The sequence below is a fragment of the Chelon labrosus genome (assembly GCF_963514085.1).
Source record: "Chelon labrosus genome assembly, chromosome: 10".
Classification (NCBI taxonomy): Eukaryota; Metazoa; Chordata; class Actinopteri; order Mugiliformes; family Mugilidae; genus Chelon; species Chelon labrosus.
Window position 1 is genome coordinate 17034736 of NC_140360.1, and position 24321 is coordinate 17059056.

A 24321-nucleotide genomic window follows, 5' to 3' on the forward strand; every position below is an offset into this window, starting at 1 on the left:
CTCAACATTTTCACCTTGTTGTATTCATTAAAAAATAAATAGATAAATAAAATTAAAAAATAAAGACAAAAAAAAAAACATTAATGTTACAGACGTTGTTTTTGGTTCCTTTCGGTTTCCTGAATATATACGTTCTGGTGTGAATGTGTAAATGAGAGGCATTAACTTATAGTATACTTTGCAGAAGACGCTTAATATTGGTTCGCGGGACAGAGCTGCCTCCTCCAATATGGCGGCGACGTTGACGTACAACGGGCCAACCCGCTCAATGAGGCATCTATGTATATACTGTATGCCTGGCACTTTCCAGGATGCCATAGAAACGCTCTGTTTATTTCATGATCTCTTTTTTTCTCAGAACTCAAACTCAACTAGGCATGGTCAAACACACAAGAAATAAACACGAAAATAGATAAAAATATAAAAACAAACAAACAAAAAAAAACGTTGGGCGTTTTGTCCCTGTTCATTCTCCCTGTCCAACATTTCTCTCGCGAGGGACAGTTAATGGGCGGGGCCTGTTGCCATAGTTACACGTAAACCAAAAAATTGTAGTTTATTTAGAGGCTTGTTTTGGCCTTCTCCTCGGTGTCTCGGTTTCAGGCTTGTTTATCAAGATTAACAAATTGTGCTGGACCATGGCCTTCTTCGGTTTAACACACCTGGGCTATCAAAACCCCATAGGTGATAAAATGATAGTGAATCCCAGAGGAGCGTCTCATTCTCAGGGTAAGAGAAGCTGGGCTTTGCTGTTAGCTAACGCTAGCAAGGGCATGATAGGTGGTTTAAAGTTATATGCAGCTAAAGAAAGAAAAAAGTCTATCTTTAAGTAATCAAGTCTGATGTAGTAGCGCTGCATGATTTGTTAGTCCTGCACAATAGGATGATTTATAAGCTAACAAGTTCTTGGAAGGATAGATATAATTATATTATATAAATATAATTAATTTCTGTCAGTCCAAATAAACAACTAAATAGATTCAGTTTTACAATCATACCTGACAAAGAAAAGCAGAAAATGCAATTTTGCATTGTCACTTCAAAATGACTTTGCAACTTTTGAGTTGTTAATAGTTCTGATAAATAATTAACACACTAATCGTCTGAGCTCAGATCTGCTGTCCAGGATAGATCTGATATCAGTAAACACTCATAGCCAGATGACCACACATCCTGCCTAAAAGGACAACACATTCAGTATCTGATAACTAACAACTGAGCAACAAAATGAGGTAATAAAAGATGAGCCTTCAACTCTCTATGAACGTTGCCCTAATAACCTCACACATGTAATCCATTTGCAGAATTTCATGCACCTATCCAGTGTAATTACAAGCATTTTCTCATGCCATTCTTGTGTCAAGCTTAAAACCCTTAAACTACTTGCACTTTGAGTTTACGTGGATGATTTTTAAGGCCCTTGAGCATGCTTTACCATTGTTATGAAATCTCAAATACTCGTGGGAAAATACTTGAGTTTAACTTCAAATCGCCAGAGCTGTACTTATGTCATTCGAATAATGATCAGTTGATATTACAGCAACATATCTCTTTACAGATGGACACCCTCCACCTCTTCAAGAACAGCAGGGACCCCTGAGATCTACAGACACCAACCGCCAACCGCCCCCTTACAGCACTGACATACACCATGGGAGCCACGAGCAATACAAAGAGATGGTCAGAAAGGTTCAGACACCCAGATGTGAGTAGACACCAGAGTTTAAGAATGGTGGACGAGGACCTGTATCTGTGCTTTTAATTCAGGCGCTTTTTGAATTGAGCAGCTGTAACAAAGCCCCGTTCTCCCTTCCAGCTCCTAACCAGCTGTACACAATGCCTCTGACGGACAGCCAGCAGTATGGATGGATGGTGTCCAAGAGTCCTGAACCATGGACACAAGTCAAAAAGTTTCCCCGGAAGAACAGTGAGATGACCAAGTAGGTAACATTTCCTGGTGTAATTTTATTTTATTTTTTCTTTCCCATACTGACAATGTCTCTTTGACTTTAATCCACCTGTTGCTTTTACAGGTTTGTTAAAGAAATGTCGATGACTGACCGGGAGTTCAGCCTGTTTTAATAGCCGTCGCCATTGTATCGGTCAGACCCACATGCATGCACACGATCCCTCACTCGCATATATAAATAAAAAACATCAGTTTTAATGTGAATGTCTGAAATTTAACTGGTGTTGCTTCTTGGATTAATGATCCTAAAGAGGCTTCTAGATAGATGGATAGATAGATAGATAGATAAATAGATAAATAGATAGATAGAGACTTTATTTATCCCACTGTGTAAAAAATATACAGTAGTATCAGCAAGGACCACAGTCCAGTTGTTTCCTCAGAGGAAGACGTTGTAGTCACATGGCCTGAGGAACAAACGACCTCCTCAACCTGTCAGTGGAGCTATTGGACAACAATATTTACCAGTCGCAAATTCAGATTTAAACAAGGAAACATCTCACTAAGGGCCGATACTGTACTTTAATTTACTGAACTGTATGGTCATAGACACTGGGAATGTATTGCCCTCTAGAGGAAATTAAATGTAAAACATCAGAATGAGAGAATATGTTTTTTTTTTTATGGACTGTGCCAAGTACAGAAAATGTCCATAGCAATGTTTGCAGAAGAATTTAAGAAAGGCTGGACTGTCAGGGGACATTTCAACACATTAAGCGAATTGTGAGCGGGTGGGCACAGATGTGGGAATCCAAAAAGATCAGATCATTTTATAGGCTGGATTAGAACACCTGCTGTCACCCCTCAAAAAGCTTGAAATGGCCAAAAATGACTTCATGGACTTTATCCGGCTGCAGCTCAGTTAAAACTAGAAGGATCAGTCGTAACATAAAATGAGCTTGATCACCTTTACAGTTGTTTCGGTAGAGCTGACTCTTATCTTTGATTAGTGTTTAACCTGAGTCCCAGTTAGAATGGATTATCTGCGTGCATCTAGTTTTCATAAAGTGCCGCTACAATAAACTGTAACTAGCCTGTAGACGGTGCAACAGGGCATCACTGCTACCTCTGCTGCTGAATGCTACCAGACCGACTTGGTCCCAGGTGTCGTTGTTTTGGTGGGCCATGACTTGATCGAGTGATCCCTCCAAGGCGGTGAGTGTGGCAACATCTCGACATGTTCGTAGCCAGTTTGTTCATTTGTCAGTTAAAATGTTGACCTTTAGGTTTAATGTGACCTTCTGTTTCTATAATATCACGGCTCTGATGTATATTTAAGAACATTATTAAATATATGGACACGTAAAACAGCCATTGATTTTTTTTATTTTTTTCTTCAAGGGGAAATGTTATTTTTCTCTTTGTCATAGTCCTCAACTCTTCTCGTCCTTCAGCTTTGCAAAAAAAACACTCCCCTTTCGACTCCTCCAACTCAGGGAAAATACAAATAAAACAAAAACAAATACGGAAGGATTCATCAGGCCTGAGCAAAACACTGTTTCAGTAGTACGGGGACGAACTTCCTCCCCTCTCCTGTTCCCCAAAAAAGCATCCCAAGAGTTAACAATCAACACAAGTCTATGGACAGCCAATAGAAATAGAATACATACAATGAACATCTTTATAAACTCTTGTCCATCCTATAAACTTATATGCATCACTCTTCATTGGTCACAGTTCACGTGATAGTTGGTGTTCGCCGTTACGTTACTGTCCTCTGGTGCTCCCACTACGCCCGGGCTCAAACATTGTTGCACAGGAGGGACCAATAGCACGGGGCTGCGTGAGCTGGCTTTGGTACAAACATGATCAACTGTTGCTGTTGCCACTGTCGAGTGTGAGGGAAGAGCTAAGTTGGGGCTGGATCTCCCGTCCACAGAGAGCAGCGCTGGAGAAACCAAGATCATTGCAATGACGAGGACAGAAAATTATTGTTGTCAAGCCCTTATCCCTTTCTTTCCTCTCTGTCAGAACGTCAGCAGTCCAGGCAGGGCGAGCAGGCACACTTCCTGTTTAGTGTTATTCTATGATTTGTTTTCTATTAAGGCAATTCAACTCAGCTATTAGCATTTTCACGTTTCACTGAAAGTCTGAGCGAGGGGGGAGCAATACAAGAAAAATATGTGTAGGCCTACCAATTCTGCCTCGTCCTCTTCACGTAGCGTAACTCAAGGGATGCCGCTTGTTACCACTGAGAATGTGTGGAAGCGAGACGTCCCCTTCAGAGCCTGACTGAGATTTACAATACTGCTGTAGTGGCATAAATAAAAAAAGCACAGTGAATCATCTGTATATGTGTGTGTTTACTGCTTTCCTTACGTGAGCATACACCACTTGGGCTCTGCTGCAAAGGCAGCTAATGGTTATTACTTACTATACATGATCACACCTATCGCCAGCTGAAATACTGTATTGTACATTAGGACTGAACAGCAGAATTCATTGGCTGCAGTTGATCAGTTGGTACCAGTGAGCTTGAGCTTTACAAACTGGTATTTGACAAGAAAGCGTGCTGGTCTTTGATCCTTTTCACCGGAATGAAATCATCATATTAAGCATAATAATTAACCATAATAATAATAATAATCATAATAATAATAATAACAACATTAAGAATATACAAATGATGGATACAGAAGTGATACAAAATACCCTACGCTGAAACAAACGAAAATGAAAACAAGATACCACAATCGGACATGCTTCAAAGCAGTTATGTTTGGCAAGAAAGCAGTTTTGTTGTATCATAAAAACCTCACAGTGAAAATAGTTATGCCCCTTCAGGATTACAAAGCACAGTATTCAGTCAAAATCAATATATATTTCTCTCCTTCATCTACTTCTTCTTCATAGAAGAATCAGGCTGCCACTGCGTTGAAATCCAAGGTTTTCCCCCTGAAGTTTCTGGAACAACTCGCTGATCTACGTTCCTTCATCTCCATCTGTACCCCCCAAAAAAATAAATAAAAATAAAATAATAATAATAAAAAAAATCTCTCTGAAAGGGAAGGAGCAGTCGATGACAATATATTGTTATGGCTGAAACCAGCGGTTGACTGGCCGCTCAAGCTCCAAGGAACCAGTCTGACGTGACATGAGGATGAAGAGGATCCTAATCCTAGCTGGATCTACTTCTACTGCTCGGAGTGGAGATAAAAATATAGATTTCAGACCTTCTAATAAATATCTTCTTTAATCATTTTTTAATTAAATTTCGAGGGCTGATAGAGGGCAGTTTTATAATTTATAGTTAAAGATCTGCTCTTTGCTGCCTGAATGACAGACAAAATAAATTAATTGTACATATTCTATGAAAACATATTCAGGCCTTCTGCCTAAAAATCAGAGGTGGTGATCATTGCTGACTTTAGCGAGAACATATCCACATGTCTTGCCTTGCTTTTAGTAAATACTTTAGTCTTTGGTCAATATATTCCTCCTCAGTTTATACATATATTCATACACACACAAATATGCATGTACATACACACTTATGAACGTGTAATAAACTGGATATTTGTGCACGTATGTATTCACACTTTTTCATAAAGGACCTTTTGCACAAAACATCGAGATCAAAATAAATAATTAATGCAGAAACAAAACATGAGTACCTGTTCATAAGTCATGTAAAATAAAAATTACAGGGAAGGAAAAAAATAAAAAACACAAAGTAAAATAAAAAGTAGCCTTATGTACAGCGTTAATCTTCTTTTGACACAGGCTAAAAGGCGTTGTTTTAAATAAACAGACTTTGCATCTTTCAAGAAGCCTGAGAGAGAGGCTAGACATGAGAAAAACACGCGTCCTTCAACATGTACGTGGGCCAAAAATGGCTGTCAAACGACAACATTTTCCTCTCATCAAGAACACTTTCCTGTTGAAGTCTTAAAAGTTTATTTATTCCTCTTTGCTTGGGATTCAAGTGATGGCGTCTCTTAGTTCTTAGCTGTTCGCTCACACTGTGAGTCCTCGCTCAGTGGTGCCGTGTCCTTGCAGTGGGGATCATCCCAGCATCTGCTGCTGCCATGGCTGCTAACTGTTGGGCGGCCCATCGTTCAGGAAGTAGGTAGTCATTTCCCCTTTACCTTTGACCTTTACGACCCCACGACACTCCAGCATGTACCCTTTATTTGCGAGCACCTGGAAGAGGTCTGTGGTCACCTGTGAGAAGATTTACACAATGACGGATAAATATTTAGCAGACTGGAAGGATTTGAGGAGCGCAACACACAAATTAAATGGCGACTCCTGCCATATTTCTCCGGGAGGATGATGCTGCAACGATGGTCAATGCGACCAATCAATAGGTAAATTAACACTCGGGTTTAAACTCGGGTAGCAGTGCCACCAGTAATAGAGAGGCGAAGTCCCGCCCCCCTACTTCCGGGTTATGGGACCTATCTTTCGAAAAAATATGAACGGCAGTCTATGGAGAGATAATAATTATTTTTTGGTCCTGATCGAATTGTGGCATGAATTTCACATATGATGTGTGTGAATTTAAAAGATAATTTTTCACGTCAAGAGATAAATTATTTGACGTAAATAAGCTGAACAACATTAGGTTTTGTATGAGATCGCTTAGTGAACTACATCTCTCTAGAGATCCCTAGAGAACTATGGCTGTCTCCTTGTTGAGCTTTACCGTCTTCTTCCAGGACGAAGGCAGAAGCATCAAACGAGGTGAAAATCATTATAAATCGGTTCATGTCGAGAGCTGTAGTTACACCAAGGGAGTTTTGGTCGGTTCTGTACGCGCCAGCATGCGGGACTTGTAGTTCGTTTAATTACGTATTTTCCATAGCGTTTTACTTAACTATCTTGCGACAAACTGTGACATTCTTGACATGTAAAATCATTTTTTATTCTGAAAAACAACATATGTATAATCCAAGGCACAAGTCGATCGGGACCAGAAAATAATTTATCTTTCGTCATAGACTGCCGTTCATATTTTTTCGAAAGATAGGTCCCATAACCCGGAAGTAGAGGGGGCGGGACTTCGGCTCTCTATAATGAGATGGTTTTAAATTTCTGTTTCTACTGTATCCTATAAAAAAGTCTCAAAAGAAGAGACATTATCAAACTAAAACTACTTACGGCTACGATTTACCCAGATATTTCTACAGTCACCTGTGAATGTATATAGATTAAATATTCATATTCATCTACACACATTTTAGCGCCCTTTAAAAGCCTGTTTGGGCTGATTTATTTTAGTTAACACCTACCTGTATGCGGTCAGGTACGCCTGTGCTGTCCATGCGACTGGCCACATTGACTGTGTTTCCCCAAATATCATACTGTGGCTTCCGTGCTCCAATAACCCCTGCTACCACCGGCCCAATGTTTAGACCTGGAATATAAAATAGAAAAATGTCATCAACAGAATCTGCTAAGCTACCGGACGATTTCCTGTGAAAGAGCAGTTCCCCTACCTATCTTCATCTGGAAGTTGTTGAAGGAATGCTCGTTGATGTACTTCATCTGCTCCCTCAGTCTCATGGCATAGTCGGCTAGTGCAGTGATGTGGCTGCGGCCCTCTTTGTCGTAGGTGGAGTCGTTGAGACCGGAGGCCGCCATGTAGGTGGAGCCAATGGTCTTGATCTTCTCTAGCTGCCTGTACTTCTCCTCACTGATGATCTGGGTTGTGAAGAAATAACAGATGGCGATTACGTTTGCGCAGTTTGCAATTCACCAACACTTTGAGAGAAACACACGCGGAATGCAGAGTACGCGCTGGACGTTTACCTCGTCAAAGTCAGCGATGATCTCGTTGAGCAGCCGGAGACACTCCACTCCCTCGTTGTTGGCCTCCAGCTCCACGTAGAACTCGGAGAAATTGCTGATGGAGGCGAACATGACGGCCACGCACTCACAGGACTGGTAGTACAGCTCGTCGTTACGCCGCTCACGTGCCAAGAAGTGAGCAGCTACGTCCTTCGGCAGGATGTTATGCAGGAGGCGACGATTATAGGCTTGTAGCTCCTCCATCTCCTCCTTTTCCTCTGTGGCCTGGGAGACAAGGTTGATTATTAGATATATTCATCTTTAACACACACTCCAATATTATTATCACCTAATATCATTCAATCATAAGACATATACACAGACTAATGCATCATCTATCAGTTTTCTGATAGGCAACTTTTGAAGAGACTCTATTTGAAGTTGACACATTCAGAGGACGCCCTCTACTGGACTCTGGTTTCCATTACCTGTAATTTCCACAGGAAGTCGAGGCGTGCAGTAGATTCAACCTGCTGGGCGTGCAGGTACAGTGCCAGGACAAAGACTGTGAGGATCACTGGAGTCATGACCCTCAGGGACACTTTGGTCACAACATATGGGCTGCAAAGAGATTGAAGAAGGATGATTCCTGTGGTCAGATTTGTCTTGAACAAACTCCAGAGAAGCAGTACAGAAGGAATGGGGCATAAAAACATTTAAAGTCACGAAATGTAGCCATACCACTGGTTTGTAGTTTCATTGAAACTGGACCTAAAAGAAAAAGCATAAAACATTATTCTACTGTTATATACTTTCTGAAATTTGAATGCCTGCAGAGGTAATATCAGTTTCACTTTATATAAAATCATGCAACTTACCACTGAGCACTAGTTTCATTTAAATCACTAAAAGGAGAAAAAATAAAGATTGTGAGAACAAATAATGTAATAAATAAAACTCTACATTTCATGACATACCAAATCTTAAAAAAAAATACAGATAAAAACAGATATTCGGATATATTTTAGTCACATATGCTTAAATTTACCAAACCAAACACGACATTGTTGACACCTAAGTTGAAGGAATAACATTTTTAAAACACATTATGTCCGATAGTTCACCTTTATCAGGATCAGATAATATTTTCTTAATAAATTAACGAAATGTACACCGGATCTAAATGTAGAGCAGGTGTATACTTATGAGATCAAAGAATAAGTAAACAAGATTAGGTATCAAGACTTTGTTCCCTACTTTCCACACCTACTGGCAGTCTAAGAAAAGGAAGTACTTGATGGAGTAGAGGTTTATTACCCATCATTAATTATCAGTACAAATGGACAAAATGCTCGACGTTTAATTTTACAAAAACAACATAAACCTGTTTCCGGTTGGACTTACATGGCATTGGAAGTGACAAAGAGGTCCGCGTTTTCAAATAGTGCTACTTGTGGCCACTCCACCAGCAGCAGGAAGGTGAGCTGGATGAGCAGCATGAGAGCCAGCTTCCCTATGCTGCTGATCTGTAGGAACACGGAGCAGGCCAGCAGCGTCAGCAGCACACTGTAGCTGAAATACTGGCAGGAGACAGGAGACAGGAGACAGCGGCATCACAAAGATGTATTCTCAACAATAGCACTCGGAAAAACACAAATGCAAATGTGACATTTTCTCTTCTCTGTAACGGTTGGACCGGTTGAACAATCGGTGAAGTGGTGACGAACAATGAACTCACCTCAGGAAAGGGGCAGGAGGGGCCTTGGCTGGGACAGATCTCTAGACCCCCCTCAACGGACACATTCAAGCTGCGGATCAGACATGGCGTCACCAGGTTCACAGAGGTGTTCAGCTTCTCAGCAACGCATTCCTTCAAGCTCTTAGTGTCGCAGGCAAACTGCATCAAAGCCAAACACACACAAGCATGAATTGAGAACGATTTTCATCACGTATGGTCAGTAGGCTGGGTGTTTGATCTTGGTCTTTGATCTTACCATGTTAACAAAGGCAGAGATGAAGACGAGGATAATGGAGAATACTCCAACCAGGGTGCTGTTGGTGCGAGACTGGACAATCTTCTTAGAAACAGTCTGCATCGCAGCGGGAAAGAGCTACAGAGACAAACGATTTAAATATTAAATGTTCAGTGAATGCGCAAAGACATGAGCAAAGCTTTTGTTATTGTGTCCAGGTGAGCTCCACTACCTTGATGCAAGAGTATATGGCACAGATGAAGAGGATGTTGGCGAGTATGATGAAGATACTGATGTAGATTCCCAGCATGACCGGGGTGCTGCAGGAGAGAATACAGAAACATTTAGGCCTATTACAACTAATCAGTTTAGTTTGGTTCAAACAAACTCTGGGTCTGTTTGCCTGTTTCAGATGGTTCATTTCATTTCGTACAAATGACATTAGCTATACTACATTTGTTTTATTTACATCTTGATTACACAACAGACCGACCACAGGACTGTGTCAGATGATATCTAGCATGAACTCAAAAGCCAAACTTCTTCTATCAAAATGTTAAAAAGAAAGCTTTCTATATAAGAATAACCTTGTATATATTGATTTAAATTAATTTGGTATGATTTTTAACACAGATGAAGTCAGCACATGAGTGTAGGGTCTTTCCCTGACAGAGTCCATCAATATTTATGCTATGAGTTTCAGTTGTAGTCTTGACTAATGCCCATAATCAATTAGCTCTTAGTGACAAAGCAGCATGACTTGTTTTCAGTTTCTGTAATTTAATTTCCCATCATGGGGCCATGTAGCATTGATGATGTAGGACAGCATAACCCAAACAGTCTAATCAATAAGTTTCAGATTGGTTCCTATTAGTCACATTAGCCCCATTCATTTCCACTTTAAACAACTTCAGCTGACTCACAGCTGAGGCACGTCTACACACTGAATAAAACAAATCTCTCTCTGAACAGAAAAGATCAAAAACTCTTTGATGAAAATCAAATTTGAGAGAACTTAAGCCTCTTTGTCAGACTCCTGATCAAAAATGACAAGCCCAAAATAAATAAAGTACATCTGAGTTGCTACAGGGTTTATTTGTAGGATATCTGTCTCAGAATAACGGCAACACTTCTAATTTTACTGCAGGATGTGTAAGAATCAGAATATATCTTACTGGTCAGAGTGAATGAAGACAGAACACAACGAATTTCATTTTGGCCTGTGGAGTGAACATCCCTTTGAGACGAAGCAATGGCTGTCCAACATTTCTAGAAAACTGTAGTGACATATTATTATTACCTGTAACAAGACTGATGCTAATAATGTGAAGTTTTAGAAAGATTTTATTAGAGGTCTGTTTAGGTAAGCTCTCCAAACTGGCTATTTTGCCACAGTTGGGGCATGTGAAGCTGCACTCAGACGCTAGAGGTTAACTATCACTCCCAGGGTGGATTTCAACCCCTAATCAAAGAGTTTTATATTCTTTTAACTACAGTTTATGAGGTTGAAAAAAATTGAAAACACATCTGTAACTTTTGACTTTCAATACCTGGCCCCATTCTGGATGAATTCAGCTGCTATGTATGGTGCCACGTTTTGCTCATAAATTTAGCTCAGATATTCACCATCCTGGGGACTAGTAGGTGAGGCTCATGGGTATATATCGAAATGACAGGCAAAACTTAATTCCTGAGGAACACAGCTTGAATTATTAGAGGTTTTGGTCAAGGCATAAACTATAGGATTTTTACATAAGTCGTGATGGTCCAGTGTTTTAATAATTTTCGGTGATGTTGATGAACAGACCACACTTTGCAATCTTTAATGAGGCTGCATGAATATGTACCTTTTTATTTTGTTCACTTTTTTATTTTTTCTAGACCAAATTAACTAAACCTCGGACATGAAAATGACATTAACCTGTTAACATTCATCCCATTTTTAACTTAAAACGTATTTAAAGCCTGAAAAAATTTTGTTCATAGGACTCACTGGAAACAATGACGTGAGCATGTAGTGATGTTTTAATTTTTAGCATGCACTATGAGCCTATTACAAAGTAAGGAACTATTACTGCTTTGGTATCTGCATCTTAGATGGTTTACAATAACGACTCATACACACATTAAATATTGAAAGTTTAGCAATAGAGCAACACGTGAATGTGTGAAGAACTCACTGTGGAAAGACAACAATCTGTATGAAGGATATGAAGCAGAATACTAGAAGAGTACAGGCAACGTAGCCTCCAAAACGATCGTCCACCTTCTTGGAATACTGCGGACAAATGAAGAAATCAGATATGAGCTGCAGAATTCTCCAAACTATTTTATGTAAGGTGAAGAAGAGCATGTTAATCAAGCTGAACCTTTTTCTCCAGGCTGGAGGTCTGAAAGGTGAGTAGGAACTTCTTAACGTGGTCTTTTCTTAGCTGGTCAATGCTACGAGCGTCAATGGCTCGCCCCAGGAATTCATCCACCTCGTCCTCCGGGTTCATGGCCTCCTGAACACCACGGCTGCAAAAGAAAGAGAAAAGACTAAGCAGGAGGTAACAAGGTTAAAGAAATCCAGTAAAGTGGTGCATCAAGCGTCAGTACTTACTTGTCTTTACTGGAGGTCTCATCGATCCCCTGAAGAGGAAAGAAACCAGACAAATAAATATGACTCACAGAAAAGCTGCAGCCGGCCCTTTAACCATGTGTTGATGCCCAGCCTCACCATTTGTCTGAAGACTTTGGAGTCTTTGGTCCTGGAGAAGGTTCTGTCGGGGACCCAGCGTGGCATCAGCCCCTCGTTAGAGTTGGCTCTCGTCCGCTGCATCTTCGCCATCATCGCCTTCTCCTCCTTCTGCTCAGAGGGAACAACACGAAGGCTTGACCAACTGTTCTCATGCAACACAACACAGAGCGAACGACAAAATAAGTGACTCAGAGTTTTTTTTTTTTTAAAACCAGGCTTTAATTGAGCCCACGAATGGAAGAATGAAGGCAGTTCAGGATCTTCAAAATCGTTTCATTCACAAATCTGCCAGTAGAGTTGACACATTATTGGTTCTGCTTCTTTCACAAAATATTACATAAATTCCCTTATTTCCCACATATTATTAAAGCATATAACTTTATGTGTTGATCACACAAATGTATATATATACAGGATATTCTAGTGATTTTCTAAATACTCTAGATGAGAGTATTAAAGATATTGCTTTAATAAAAATACCTAAATAATTTCTTAAACAGCTGACATGAGAGTTTGGGAAACTTTACTCAGAATGTGCAATTGTAAGGGGACAATGCTATAAACTACAGGGTCCAGGCTCATAATAATGAATGAATACATCAGTGCAGGTCACTTTATTATTTATCTGGACCAAACCTTATCATGTACATTCAAACCCATTTGTATACAGTTAAGTCCACCTATGTATGTTTAAACATGTTCAAGTTGTACTTATATATTATGTAATTATGAATATTATAAAGTGCAGCCTCTCAGCTGGAATTTGAGGGTAGTCACTTCCAAAGCAGTAGGAATTACAAATACACTGCCTGGCCAAAAAAAAAAGTCGCCCCCTGGGTTAAACTAAGCAAATAGGTAGGAGCCTCTTATTGGATAATTACTTTATGGACGATTATCGTTCAGCTGGAAACAAGTTATTTAACCCTAACTAATGCAATGAGTAGTTTCTGATTTCTTAAACAACCATGTCTAAAGACACATCCCGTGGTCGCGGAAAAGTTGTTAGTCTGTTTGAGAAGGGTCAAATCATTGGCATGCATCAAGCAGAGAAAACCTCTAAGGAGATTGAAGAAACTACTAAAATTGAGTTTAGAACTGTCCAACGCTTTATTAAAAACTGGAAGGATAGTGGGGTGTGTCCAAATTCATGTCCAAAGTCATATCCATCATGTGCAGACTTTATGTTGAGATATTTGGAAGCAAACACACATTCTTATGTGTATGATAGTATAACTGCTGTGAGAGAAATTCAAAGCTGTGAATTCCTATGTACGCTGTGTTTCTGTCTGAATAACCTTCAAACTTATAGATTTGTTTCTCAAACTGGACTCTCTGTATTGTCTGTATTTCATCAATACCTGAAGCAGCACACGGCCACCAACGCAGACCCCAGCATAGTTTTTTTCATATGGCTGTTTCTGGTCTGAACGCCCACTAAAGCAACAAGACTCCACTCAGTTACTCAGTGGAAAGGTACACATACTCTATCAATTATTTCTGGAGCATTCATGTCGTACTTTGAGGCTCAACTGGAAAACTCTGTTCAATGTTTTGATTTTTTCAAACATGCATTTGTACTATGCTGTGTTGGTTTGTTTTTATGCGTACTGACCCGCTTCTGGCTGCAGCCGAGGACCAGGAAGGTCTCGATGCTGTTCTCCTTCAGGTACGCGTTCCTCTCTCCTCCAAAGCCCGGCTCCACCTCATAGTCACCATTCAGATACTGCAATGTGGCTTTCGTGATGTGGATCCGCCTGGCGGGGGACAAAGGGACAAGAAAATGTTACAGGGTGTTAATTTGATTTTATTTTACTTCACTCTATTTTATTGTTGTATGCAAAAGAGGGGAATGATAAAACACAATCAGATTATTTGAATAAATCACAATAAAAAAATTATATAAAACACGTCCTTTGATTAATGACATTGTTTAAAGGTGCATAAAAAAGTCTCAAATTGGGATCATGATTGTTTTTGATACACAAACAGCACAAACATAAAAAGACGGGTTTTCTAATACAACAAATTAATTAACTTGTGGCCTGTAGACATATGTGTGAATGCGCTCTCTCACCCTGCTTTGCCTCCCGCCTCCATGTGATTGGCCAGCGTGACATCGTTTGACCACACGTCAAACTGCCACTTCCTGAGTCCCAGCACGCCGCAGTGCACGCGCCCGCTGTGAATGCCAACGCGCATGTTGACGTTGACCCCCGTCACCTCGCGCACCAACCTGCGGACGGACAAACGTCAGTGTCTCCTCTGCAGCAGCAGGACTTCGTGACATAACTCCAAGGCAGCGCTTCTACTCACGAGATGGCCTCTATCATGTCAACGCCCATCTCCACACAGCAGTGAGCGTGGTCGGCCCGGGGTTCAGGCAGCCCGGACACGCAGTAGTAACAATCACCCAGAATTTTAATACGGAGACAGTGGTTCTCCTGAGGAAGAAGAGACAAACAGAGAAAGAAGATTACGTCTCCATGTGTCCATAAGGTGTAACATTTACTGCCTGAGTAAATGAGTACATGGTTAGCTTAGCTTAGCATGAAGACTGGGGGAAAAATAAGAAACAACTAGCCTAGCTCTGTACAAAACTATTCCTTTAAGAAACACGACACAGTAGATGGAGGTGAAAGAGTGTCTCCTCACCGATGCCAGCTTGTCAAAACGGGCAAAGAGTTCATTTAGTGTCATGACCAGCTCCTGAGCTGTGCACTGGGACGCCAGGCTGGTAAAACCCTCGATGTCCGCAAACAGAATACTGAGGACGAGACCGAGAGGTGGAAAGAAGAAGAAATGCAACACTATTAATGCTTGGTTATGAGTGATAAAGCAGCTTCAGTTTGGTTTGGGGACAAAGTTTTGGCACTGATGACTGGACAGATGACAGATTATAGCCACATTATGATGTTGCATTTTGAGCAGATGACCTTGAGAGACAGCAAGTTTAACATTAAAGACATGTGTAGGAGATCTGTGGCAGTGTAATATGTGTGTATGTGAGAGAGAGATAGATAGGGAGAGAGAGAGAGAGAGAGAGGGACTGTATTTGCTCAGTGCTGTAATTGAATGTGTGCTGAAGCTCTCCATCTTTGGGGATTATCTTATCTTGGCTGCTGGTGATTAAGTATTCCCTCACTAGTGTTAATTAGCCTCCACTCTGCCAAACCACTCTACCCTCTCCTGACTCTGTGAGCATGCTCAGATATGTATGTGTGTGTGTGCGCGCACCACATGACACATATTAATTAGCAACAATATAGGAACATTTTTAGAAATACATAAATTACTTATGCAACAACCACGCTGAAAACAATGACGGTTAAACTACCATATGGGTAATCCATGACATAAAGCGGTCAGGCCAAGTATCCCAGCTCACCTGACATTGTCGTGTTTCTGGATATAGATCTTATGAAACATCATGTCTTCCTTCTTGGCATTGATGTCAGCCTTCATCTCCATGGCAACGTGCCTTGGCAACACTGAAAGCAACAGACGTTCCTGGAAAACACAGAAAAAAAAGAAACAAAATGCAGATTGTGTCATTCACAATATTATTGTCTGTTTGTCATGTGTCACATATCCATGTATGCACGTGTGTGTGTGTGGAATAATTTTAATTTTAGGTTATTTAGTTTTAGGCAAATGTTGAAAAGATAAATCAACTGATGTTTTGTATTTGTCCTGATTCCATCAACACGTGTTTCAGTGCATCCAGAGATGACATGCATAAAATACCTTACTCCTCCGTGTATTAGGGCTCTGGTGTTGTTCTAAAACTTTCAAAAACATGCTTGTGTTTGGACTGGTTGTCATGTCTCTTTTCGTAATGATGATTATGAACACCCACATCCACATTCCTGCTGCTGAAAATACTCACTAGAGCTCCTAATGTGTGCTAATTTGTGGCTGATGATGTTACCCAGAATATACCCTCAGCTGTTTCAGGAAATGGCCTTATCTCAGAAATTGAAGGTTTATATTCGTGACTAGTTTTTAAAGATTTATGCCTTCAGTGGGACCCTGTGGCTGAGTGCCACAGAGGATGTGGTAGTCAGAAATAATTGATCGATTAGACGGTGCTATTTTTTGTTCACGCTGCTTTTTAAAAGTATTTTTACACATACAGGACCCCCCCAAGAAACAACACAGGAAATGAGTGGCCGCTGGAACGTCTCATTCTTGTTTATGCAGCTATCTAACCAAACACAAAAGAGTAGACTTTATATGAGACACAAAAAACAGTATGCAGTAAATTTCAGATTTTGGTGTTTGGATTAAAGAGCATTGCTATTTTGAGCTTTTCCATTTTTGAAGGAATGTTAGACAACCACACAATGATGAATGTATCACACAAAAGAAAGTATTAGAGATCCAAATCCTGCAGACCAGTATCTAAGCGGTGAGGACTGTCAGAACTGAAGTAGTTTGAGTTTCGGCCATAAACACATTTTGTTTTTAATGAGACATCATAAAATGTCTGGTTCCATTAACACGTGTGTCCAGAGTCTCATATCTGTACAATACCTTAATACAGAGGTCTATTGTTGCCATAAAACATGACAATACGCTGCACTATTGCACTGACATGTTTCTTTATGAGTATGAACATTAAAACTGTAGTTTGTTTTGATTCCAGTCCACATCCAGATTCCTGCTGCTCAAAATATTCACTAGAGCTCCAAATGTGTGCTAATTTGCGGCTTAAAATATTACCCAAAATAGAAAAGATTAAGAGATGCACCGATCCAGGACCCGAGGCCAGTTCAGACAGTGAGCCTGAGCAGCACTGATACGGAGTCATGTGACCTGCCACAAATGTATGCTTCCAGTGAGGCAGTATATAAGTTGACTGACAGAAATAACTTTATAGAGATGTTTGGTATTTCCAGTAGTTTTTATCAGCGTCATTGGGAAATTTTCATAAAAAAATTACCAGTGCTCTGCAGATAATGGGACAGAAAATAAACCACACTGTCACACATATAAAGTGTTATTTGTTCTTGAAATATAGTTGTATAGTATTCAAACTTTATGTGTGACATTTACTTATTCACATCATCCGATATTCTTTTTGAATGGCTGATGTCGCAAATATAGTTATATATATATATATACAGAATACATATATAGACAAGGATATAAAAACAACATTTGACTTGACTTAATGTTGCTATATGAGTATGTTGCACATTTAAAGTATCGTGTCTTTATATGCATCATTATAGATGTCACTGAAATCTAACTTCTTCTAAAAGCCTGACAGGACATTAGGTTTGCACAGGACTGATAAACAGGATGAAGAATTACACAACCAAGAAAAGATACTTACATAACCTACACAAACATATGAAGGAAGTACTCCATGTTTCATGTCTGCAAGAGAAAAGCTTGGTGAAGACGTGTTGCCTACCTGTTGCTGATTCTCCCTCTGCAGATGAAGTCTGGCCTGGATGTATCCTCTGGTCTCCTGGAAGGCTTGTCTCTGGGAAACTTCAGCCGGGTAGTGGGTACAGATGCCAATGATGTTGGTGCACAAGAAGATCAGGACATTAGCACTCACCTGGAAAGAGCGCAGACAGAAGAATGGTATCAATAAGCATGACATATAAGGAAGGAAGGAAGGAGCATATCACAAAATAACCATCTACTACCATTGTAGTTGTTATTGCATCCGGAACAAAATAGTTTCAAGACTCTGCGATTCTGTGATTATGAAATATTTTAACATTAAGGCAAAACCTAGTGACAGTGAACACCGAACGCAGGGATTCATTACAGCTCATGTGATCATCTTTACCAGTAATCCTCACATAAAAGGATAGAAAACATAAACTGTTGATGACCTGCAGCGCACTCTTTGTTAAATTATGATACAAGTGGCATGGATTTCCTTCAACTGTTTACTCCTTTTGTCAGACATTTCTCCCTCTCTATCGCTCTCAAGAGACAGAGAAGGCGCACTGCTTGTGCATTAAGGCGGTTTTATGCTTTGGGCTGTCAAATGAAGGGATGAGGACTTTGTGACAAACTTTTCCCGACCCAAACCAAGTGAAGACGGACAGCTCCCAGCAGCTTTAATGCTGTACAGGAAGTCACAGACACGTCCTGTTAAGAGTCGATTCTGATTTGATCAAATGTTATCAGACTGATGTGTCACCTTGTCTGTTTTAAAGTTTAAGTCCACAGTTTAAAAAAATCATTCGTTATTCAAATATTTAAACAAAATACTAATGTTGCTAACGTAAAAGTAGCTAATGTTGGCTGCTGTATATCACAAAATACCCAAGTAAATAAATCAAAATACGCAGGAGGAATCAGGAAAATCAAAACAATTGTCAGGCTCACGTGTATACAGATGTTACTCTAGGGGTAGTCACATCTCCATCAGAGGTTTTTGTATTTGTGTTTAAGACCTACCAATAAATATAAACTGAATAAACCTCCATAGTGTCGTATCACACAAATAAAATCTGCGATCAAGATTGACAGTCACATGTGCACTTTCAGCCAAGTTAGAATCACCAGTTAATCTAACATGCATGTCTTTGAAAAAAATCCACCCAGGCACAGAGAGAACATGCAAACTTCACACAGAAAAGACCCCAGCCGGCTGGAGGGTTCAAACCTTCTAGGCCACTGTGCCGCCCGCACAAAATATTCATAAACTGTTGTTATGCACTCTTGTTTCTATTTAGATCACATAAATCTTTCACCTTTTACTAAAAATTTCCCTGGAGAGGGACAAAGAGTTTTTCACACCAAACTCACCAGGCCTCGTTCTCTGTCATCTGTGACAATGTAATTAATAGAATAAGCATTTATTTTTGTAACTCTTGTCTCCTTTTTATAGTGCAGCCCTTGACCCGGGTCATATGTCCCGTTGTAATATAGTAATTTCTGTATTTTCTTAATTCATCTATTTAACCACATTATAACCTCTCAAGTGTTTATGACGTTTCCCTTCTCACAAGCACCTCTCATACGCACATTTCCTCCGACAGGAAACGGTTCTGTTTGTGGGATCAGTCGCCCCCTTCGCTCCTCACAGTCCACTGACCAACTAGTCATTTTTACAGCATGCCTGTGTGCTGCTATCTATGAAGCGCCTGTGGATCAACGTGTTGCTGCACTGGGATAATCTTCAGTGTCCAAAAAAATGTCCCTGCAAATTGCATTGTGGGAATTGCTGTTGACCCGACACGGGGCCACTTCCTCAAAAGATGTGCTCTTGTTTACAGCCTGAATGTGACGCCCTTCACTCCAGAGACGGCATTTGGACAAAGGTTCAGTGTTGACCAGAAGGAAGCTCAAAGATGATACATCCTGTTTCAAATACTAACATGAGCAAGGGAACAGGTCTCAAGTCTCTAAAACGTAAGCCTTCGTTTTAAAAGATATTTATTGTGTCCCACTGCAGTTTTGTGGATGAGAAAACCTCAGATTATTTTCTTTGTCAAGTATTTATGATCAATACTTGAAGTGAGAAAGTATCACACACTGACATCTCCTGGGTACCAATGGAAATACACAAAGGTAATGGTGACTATAACATTAATTAACGTTTAAAACATATAGTAAACAGCCAAAACAATGCAGGAACAGAAAAAATAGCTCTTATTTGTGTTAACCAACCACTTTTTATTTTTTTAAAAAAGCCAATTTCATTTACAAATCAAGCCTGTGAAGGTTCTCAGTTGTCCACGTCATGGTATATCTAGAAACAAAGCAAAAACAAAAGGCCCAGCTGCCTTATCTTTAGCTTTTTTTTTAGATATTAAGCCAAGAGTCACCCGTGTCTTGAGCCCTAACCTAAAAAAAGTTGAACCATAAATGTGTGAAATACATCTATGCAAACAGAAAAATGTGTTTTCTACCATTATATCTACCATTAGGTAGAGTAGTAGTAGTATCCTTCCTGATGTATGTTTAAAGAGACGTCAGATTAAGAACCAGGATTGTAATTCCTGTAATTATAAATGTTCATTATCTCAAAATTACATTTCTTGCAACACTGCAGTAAGGCTTTTTATGGGGCTCCCTAAGGCTTTACTGGTTCATATTACCATGTAATGCATGCTTAGAAGGATGACTGTAAATTTAGAACATTTAGAAGTCTTCAGATAGCTTTAAACTGAACTTTCAACCCTTAACGCTCATAAAGTTGATCTTAAGAAAAGAACTTAGCTGCTAATGTTGATGAAACACTTAGCTGTACTTTTTTGTTGGACCTGAAAAAAAACTTTCCACTGCTTTTCCAGAATGATCCATCTCGGTTTCCAGAATGCAATTTTTTTTTAGCACAATCCAGGGATGTCTTACTTCAATGATCCTCATTTAGCCTCCTGACAATGTGTCTTTTTGAAACTGCACTGGAAAGGTGTTTTAAACATTTCTATAAAGGGGATTTGAAGCTCAGTGTGGGTGGCACACACCGCCGCCATCTTGGCAGTGCCTGACTCCGCCTACATCCTGGTTAATTAAAAAACTGTCAAACAGGAGGAGCATGCACAGCCCTTGAATGGGTAGATTAGCTATAGAGACCGAAAAGGTTTTTGTACCAGGCTGTAAACATTAATAACATTTTAAGATGGACCTCTACGGGGAATGACTCACTTTTGGAGGCAGCCTCAAGTGGTCATTTGAGGAAATGTTGTTGGCACGTTTGCACTGGCTTCATTTTCAGTCCCGAAGGTGGATAAATGTTTTATTAAAAAAACACGTTTCTGTGCTATTTTGTGTCTGGACCTTCTCTGTTCAGTGGATTTTTTTACTTTATTGTGGCAATATCATTTCTCTTACTGCTGATAATTAATATGTCAAAGAACTAAGGCAAGCATGGAGGCATGACTGAATGCATATCTATTTATCCTGGCAGCAGAAGAATTCTGAGAATAGCAGTGGAGGATAAAGGTGACATAGTTTACAGAGTATCACAGACATGAGAATAGAAACAGATGGGTAATGGGGAAATGAGTCTGAGAAGAAAGTAAACAAGGGGTGGGGTTAAAAAAAGAACCACCAGTATAATGGACAACGCAGATTAAAAAAAAAAGTGAAGAATGACAGATGTTGAGGTTAGGAAGGAAATAAGTGGTAAGAACAGAAACGGGATGAGGAAGGAAAAAGACAATGTGAGGATGACAAGAGCAAGAAGAGAATGAGTGAGAGAGAGAAAGAGAGAGGGAGCAGGACAGATATGGGCCACAGTGACATTAGGCAGATGGCTCCGAGCGCTCAGCTCTGTTTACATTACTCTCACTGTTCAAGCAAAAACAGGCATGAGACAAAAGTGAAACCTGCAGCACGATGCATGCTTGCAGGTGCGTGTCTCCAGCCCGTCTGTACGTGTGCACAGTCTTTCATTGGTTTTCCCTCCATATGCACTCAGCTGCAGCCACTGTAAGTATTTATCTGTTGAGATTCACTCAACGTTCGTATCGCACTCCATGTGTCTGAGCTCACAGCCTCAAACTAATTGCTTGCTTTTCTCAAGAGGGCACAGGCTAGTGGGTTTACAGAGTACACAGTAAGGTCCTGTGTTTACGCAACAGCACTCCACCTCTTTAGAAGCTCGGCTTGGCAGCGTTTACCTGCTACCTGTGTAAGCTGCCACGCTCCCGGTGCTCGCAGGCCACCGCACCTGCTCGTGTCCTGTTCGACAACACGCTCATTTGTCTAGAGTAAGCTCATCACTTATCCTGTCAACCTTTCCTTTGCTGATTTGGTCCAGGTCCAAACCAGCAAACCAGGTACAGTTCATGACTGAGTTATGAATGCAGACGACTAAAAGGGTCACGTTCAGTTTGTGAATTTGAAAATAAACCAGGAATCTAACCTCACTGAAACATTACATGGTTGCCACAAAATCTGTTGTCATTTTTCCCCGAGGCTGATACTGTGGAAGCTGCTTGCCAGCCGACCAGTCTGTGAAGAAGACCTCAGCTTAATCCCTGGATATCAAAATGGCATTATATAAGAGCTGCCCTCATCTAGACCAGACCGTAAAAAAACAGCAGTAACACTGGCTATTCTGCAGCATAGATTAAAATGCGTTTTGTCACAAAAAGCCCCCCAAACAGCTTAGAGAGGATCTACAGGCTCAATAAATAAATGATCAACATGGCTCTATGGAAGCACTGCTGAATCAATAACCAGCTCTGTGCACGGCTCAGTGCCGCTGTTTCATACGTGAAATACGCCCAACAATAAAGAGGTGAAAAAAGACGCATTTTCTGGCCTGTCAGAAAAACCTAGAGATATTCTGATTTGAAATGTCTGCCAAAAAATATTTAAATTTTTTGTTAAAATCTATTATAAATTCTAGTAGTAATCCTAAAATGTCCACAAACACCAAATATATGTATGAATTCTGAGGAAAATATTAACAATACAAACATTCAGTTGATACAGAGAGTGTGAAATAAGATGACTTTAATGATCTTATGCTGCGTTCACAACAGCGGCAATAGAGCAACAAGCTACAGTTCAATTTCAATGGAAGCTGACGATATGAAATGACAAAGTGGCGACCATTGCTTGGTTTTTAATCGGATGAGGACATTAAATAAATCACTTTTGTTTTAGTAACTTTTGTCGCTCGTAGTATGAACGCAGCATTAGTCAACTGGAATTTTTTATGTATTTAAGAGGTTTCACTATTAATGCTTTTTCATTGTTATATTAAGTTTCTAAGGAATACTTTGCACGAAGGTGATAATTGTTGTCACTAGCATCATAATTTAAGGGATTGAATTATCGGTACAAAAATGTAAAGACATACATTTCAACTGAAACCTCACAAGTCAGTAACATTCATCCTCTGGGGACCAAGACTGTCTGCACACAATGCCTTGGAAACCCATAGAGTAGTTGCTGACACTGCCGTTCCTAGAGCAACGCGAAATTAAAGCTCACATTCGAGAGCATAAAAACAATAAGCTGTACATTTGTGTCTTGAGTAGTGTCATGTAAAAACAAAGTACACTTTTCCTTCACCAGTCCTCGTCTCATGAGAGCCCTACCACCTCAAAGCATTCGAGAACGAGAGCATAGCTAATGGAATATTAAGAAAATTTATTTATAATCTTTCTCATGCTTTATGATGGATTCGGCACAGCGGCCATTTACTTCAGCAGGAAGTTCTTGGTCCTGACAGTGCGTCTATAAACATTGACTTTTAAGGCCATCGGGCCTCTTTTCACACTGAGAAAATGCGTTCTCTAAAGAAGAGAGAGCAATGTGGGAGAATGTGGACAAATGAGACATTCGTCAGTGGGCTACAAGACGAAAGCAAACGTAGTGAATCAGAAAGCCATTGTTTAAAGCTGCTGCAAGACATTTTGTAGTGGATCACGTGACTACTCATCTGGGACAACCCCACAACAACCCCTGATTCTTTTGCCTCATTGTTTGTGTTTTCCTCCTCACAACATTTATTGTCGCAACTTTGAACACAAATGCTCTAAAGCTAAACAGCAGACAAAGTTAATGAAGAGCCAGTGGTGGAGTACCAAGCAATAGGCAGACAAAGCGAGCTGAACAACACAGAGACAGCAGCTAACAAGCTAGATATTTCCCTCAGGAGTTAGTAGAGATTAAAAACAAATCTAAGACTGTTACATTACTGTTTGACTTACAATTGCTAAAAAAGCCAGAAACAATTCCAGATGAATGATAATGTTTCCACTACTCTGTATCAGCTGGATGTATAACTAAACAGAGAGAACTTGTTTCTCCTGCAACCAGAGATAACTGTCAAAATGAATTTAACTACACAATCTAAAACTGACAAATGTTTTCCAGACTGTACAAACTCCAAGTGTCTCTTCTTTTTTCTCAGCATGTTCACACGATACAACAGTAGGTGACCTGAACCCTCCTTTAATCCCTCCTCATTC

General features: G+C 40.1%; 2 protein-coding genes across 4 annotated transcripts in view; one reads left to right on the top strand and one right to left on the bottom strand.

The window, feature by feature from the left end:
- Positions 1 to 464: 464 nt before the first annotated feature.
- spmip11 (sperm microtubule inner protein 11) lies at positions 465 to 2150 on the top strand. The gene is made up of 4 exons (XM_084552636.1): positions 465 to 729; positions 1559 to 1705; positions 1817 to 1940; positions 2034 to 2150. The coding sequence occupies exons 1-4, from the start codon at positions 639 to 641 to the stop codon at positions 2080 to 2082; spliced, it is 411 nt and encodes a 136-aa protein (XP_084408762.1). The 5' UTR covers positions 465 to 638; the 3' UTR covers positions 2083 to 2150.
- A 1128-nt stretch (positions 2151 to 3278) lies between these two features.
- Positions 3279 to 24321, bottom strand: part of LOC311494008 (adenylate cyclase type 6-like) — a 37143-nt gene continuing 16100 nt past the window's right edge. For all 3 annotated transcript variants that reach the window (XM_084552841.1, XM_084552842.1, XM_084552843.1), the window contains exons 4-24: positions 17835 to 17984; positions 15801 to 15922; positions 15068 to 15179; positions 14729 to 14856; positions 14490 to 14648; positions 14028 to 14169; positions 12395 to 12523; positions 12278 to 12306; positions 12045 to 12192; positions 11856 to 11953; positions 9908 to 9995; positions 9697 to 9813; positions 9441 to 9599; positions 9107 to 9282; positions 8581 to 8607; positions 8444 to 8473; positions 8191 to 8323; positions 7724 to 7987; positions 7411 to 7615; positions 7204 to 7328; positions 3279 to 6133 (exon numbers count right to left, since the gene is read on the bottom strand). In XM_084552841.1, the coding sequence (XP_084408967.1) occupies positions 6005 to 6133; positions 7204 to 7328; positions 7411 to 7615; positions 7724 to 7987; positions 8191 to 8323; positions 8444 to 8473; positions 8581 to 8607; positions 9107 to 9282; positions 9441 to 9599; positions 9697 to 9813; positions 9908 to 9995; positions 11856 to 11953; positions 12045 to 12192; positions 12278 to 12306; positions 12395 to 12523; positions 14028 to 14169; positions 14490 to 14648; positions 14729 to 14856; positions 15068 to 15179; positions 15801 to 15922; positions 17835 to 17984 (2670 nt within the window). In that variant the 3' untranslated portion in view covers positions 3279 to 6004. The remainder of the gene's footprint in view (positions 6134 to 7203; positions 7329 to 7410; positions 7616 to 7723; positions 7988 to 8190; positions 8324 to 8443; positions 8474 to 8580; positions 8608 to 9106; positions 9283 to 9440; positions 9600 to 9696; positions 9814 to 9907; positions 9996 to 11855; positions 11954 to 12044; positions 12193 to 12277; positions 12307 to 12394; positions 12524 to 14027; positions 14170 to 14489; positions 14649 to 14728; positions 14857 to 15067; positions 15180 to 15800; positions 15923 to 17834; positions 17985 to 24321) is intronic.